Source organism: Jatropha curcas, chromosome 2 (assembly GCF_041381405.1).
Source record: "Jatropha curcas cultivar XTBG-Jc1 chromosome 2, XTBG_Jcur_1.0, whole genome shotgun sequence".
Taxonomy (NCBI): Eukaryota; Viridiplantae; Streptophyta; class Magnoliopsida; order Malpighiales; family Euphorbiaceae; genus Jatropha; species Jatropha curcas.
In genome coordinates this window covers 9191080-9193281 of record NC_143152.1, presented here as the reverse complement: position 1 = coordinate 9193281, position 2202 = coordinate 9191080, and the positions used below count along the sequence as shown (strand labels likewise).

The window sequence follows — 2202 nt, the reverse complement described above, 5'->3', positions numbered from 1 at the left end:
TGAAGCAAAAGTTGTCGGCTCAATTCAATATCGTTGGATGTATCCATTCAAGAGGTATCGCTATCCAATACCTTTGTAACTGTTTACTAAAGATTTAACCAACTTTAAAATCATGTTTAACCAATTAGTGAGGATGTGATAGGTATAATGGTTATCTTAAAAAAAATGCTAGGAGCAAAGCAAAAGTTAAAGGTTCAATTGGTAATGCCTATCTTGTACAAGAGACGTCATTGTTTTGTGCACACCACTTTGAGCCACATGTTGAAACAAGACATTGACGAGTGCCACAAAATGGTGATGTTGGAACCATTAGTGGGGAGAAAATCGAAGAAAATCTTTCAATTTTTACTCATCCTAGTTGGCCAATTGGGAAATCAAAAAGAAGACGGATGATTGTTGAAGAGCATCGAGCGACTTATACATGTATACTTCTTAATTGCATTGAAGTAGGTTCGTTTGTTAAGTAAGTCCTCTTATAACTTTGCAAGTTTTGACTTATTTGCTTCATTTTACTCTGTGTCATTTAAACTTTATGAATTTTTTTCATATGCAAGCATTTATATATATCTGAGTTACAGAACCTTGATCCGAACATTATGAGGAAAGAGATTGATCGAAGATTGGAAGATGACTTTTCTACCCGGTTCAACTCTTATGTAAGTACATGTAAATTTCTATAAAATGTTAGGTTGGAGCCATCATGTGATGCTTCAAGGCGGATCACTAAGATATTCAGGGAGAAACTTGGTCCGAAAGGGATAAGTTGGAAGATGGTATCACAAAGCACTTTTGATTATTATTAGAGTGAGTTTTAGGTAAAAGCTTTTGCGATACTAGTATTATCATTTGATTTTGATGATTCAGCTATTGAGATACTAGTATTATGCCTTATTATTTACATGTTCATAGATATTTTACAAAAGTTTCAATGGTTGGTTGTTATAGATATTTGTGTTGATTTTATCATAGTTTCTTTTTAACAATATCATTATTACAAGGGAAACTCTGTCAAATTTTATTTTTTTGTTCTATATTTTATATTTCATGTTGCTTATTGTGCCTTATTGCTAATGTTATGGTTATAGAAATGGTTTTACTAGAACATGGCGATTGATCATATGGTTAAATGGCTATGGGATCATAAGGCTGTAGAGAGATATAAGGACCTTGTACATGAGGTGAAGAGTATGGGAAAAGAACCAAATGTAAATGATGATGTGTAGGAAAGGTGGAACTAGATGTGGGCAACACCTTAGCAGGTCAAGAAATCGACACAACAATCCAAGAATAGGCGTACCGAGAAAGGAGGCACTGGATTTCCTCCATCTTATCATACCGGAGGTTCTATGTACTATTCTGAGCATAAGAAGCGTATAGTGAACTTTCTAAACTTTATATATATATAACTTTAGGTTATATGTAATTAAGCTATTATATTTGGATACACCATTTTATTTAAACTCAGGTAGTTGAGTTGGGACGAGAAGCTACACTTAGTGACTTGTTCCATAGGGTCCACACAAAGAAGGATGATATAAGTAAATGGGTTGATAAACGAGTTGAGAACTTTAATATAAGTATTTAGGTCTTTTTTTTTAATTGTAAACTATTGTAGATTATATTAATTTTATCATAGGTTATCATTGTTAGAATTTGCATATTAAACCAATTTGTAATGACTTATATATGTAACACTTTATTGCAAGAGACTTTAGAAGGATTCAAGGAGGATCAAGCGTCTGACCAGTCTAAGGATCCCATTGATGATAACAGAGATATACCTAACGACTGCTAGAGAATAAGACAAACGAAGGATATACGAGATTAGATCTGAGGCGACACAGAGGGACAAGCTGCATTAGAGAGGTTGGTGATGCAGCAGTCAGAGTTGCTTGCTCAACAGTCACATATGATCACAGAGATTCATTAGCATTTATGCATCAGGCCCACTCCTCCTACAGATCCTCCAACTACATATCCTATTTCTAGAGATGATGTTGATCTAGTCAGAGATATACGTCTTTCTGATGATTAGCCAATTGAGGACCAGTCACAGGATCTTTAGATATTTGTTTTAGGCTATAGTAAAACATAATATTTTGCTTTCTTAAAACAAAAAACAGTATTAAACATAATACTACTTTTATATATTTGAGACTTATGTTTGTTTGTGTCTAATGTTGTGACTCATGTTTGTTTATA

General features: G+C 33.7%; 1 protein-coding gene across 1 annotated transcript; it reads left to right on the top strand.

The window, feature by feature from the left end:
- The first annotated feature begins 1084 nt into the window (after positions 1–1084).
- Positions 1085–1795, top strand: LOC149498206 (uncharacterized). Its single transcript, XM_089717253.1, has 3 exons — positions 1085–1217; positions 1466–1577; positions 1707–1795. Exons 1-3 carry the CDS (start codon positions 1104–1106, stop codon positions 1793–1795), a joined length of 315 nt encoding a protein of 104 aa, XP_089573379.1. The 5' UTR covers positions 1085–1103.
- The last annotated feature ends 407 nt before the right edge of the window (positions 1796–2202 follow it).

What these genes read in the sequence shown, in the direction of transcription:
- LOC149498206 (XM_089717253.1), top strand. Translation starts at nt 1,104, where the DNA reads ATGGCGATTGATCATATGGTTAAATGGCTATGGGATCATAAGGCTGTA. An exon ending in AACCAAATGTAAATGATGAT is followed by an intron (nt 1,218 to 1,465) that starts GTGTAGGAAAGG and finishes ATTTAAACTCAG; the next exon opens with GTAGTTGAGTTGGGACGAGA. An exon ending in AGTTGAGAACTTTAATATAA is followed by an intron (nt 1,578 to 1,706) that starts GTATTTAGGTCT and finishes CTTTATTGCAAG; the next exon opens with AGACTTTAGAAGGATTCAAG.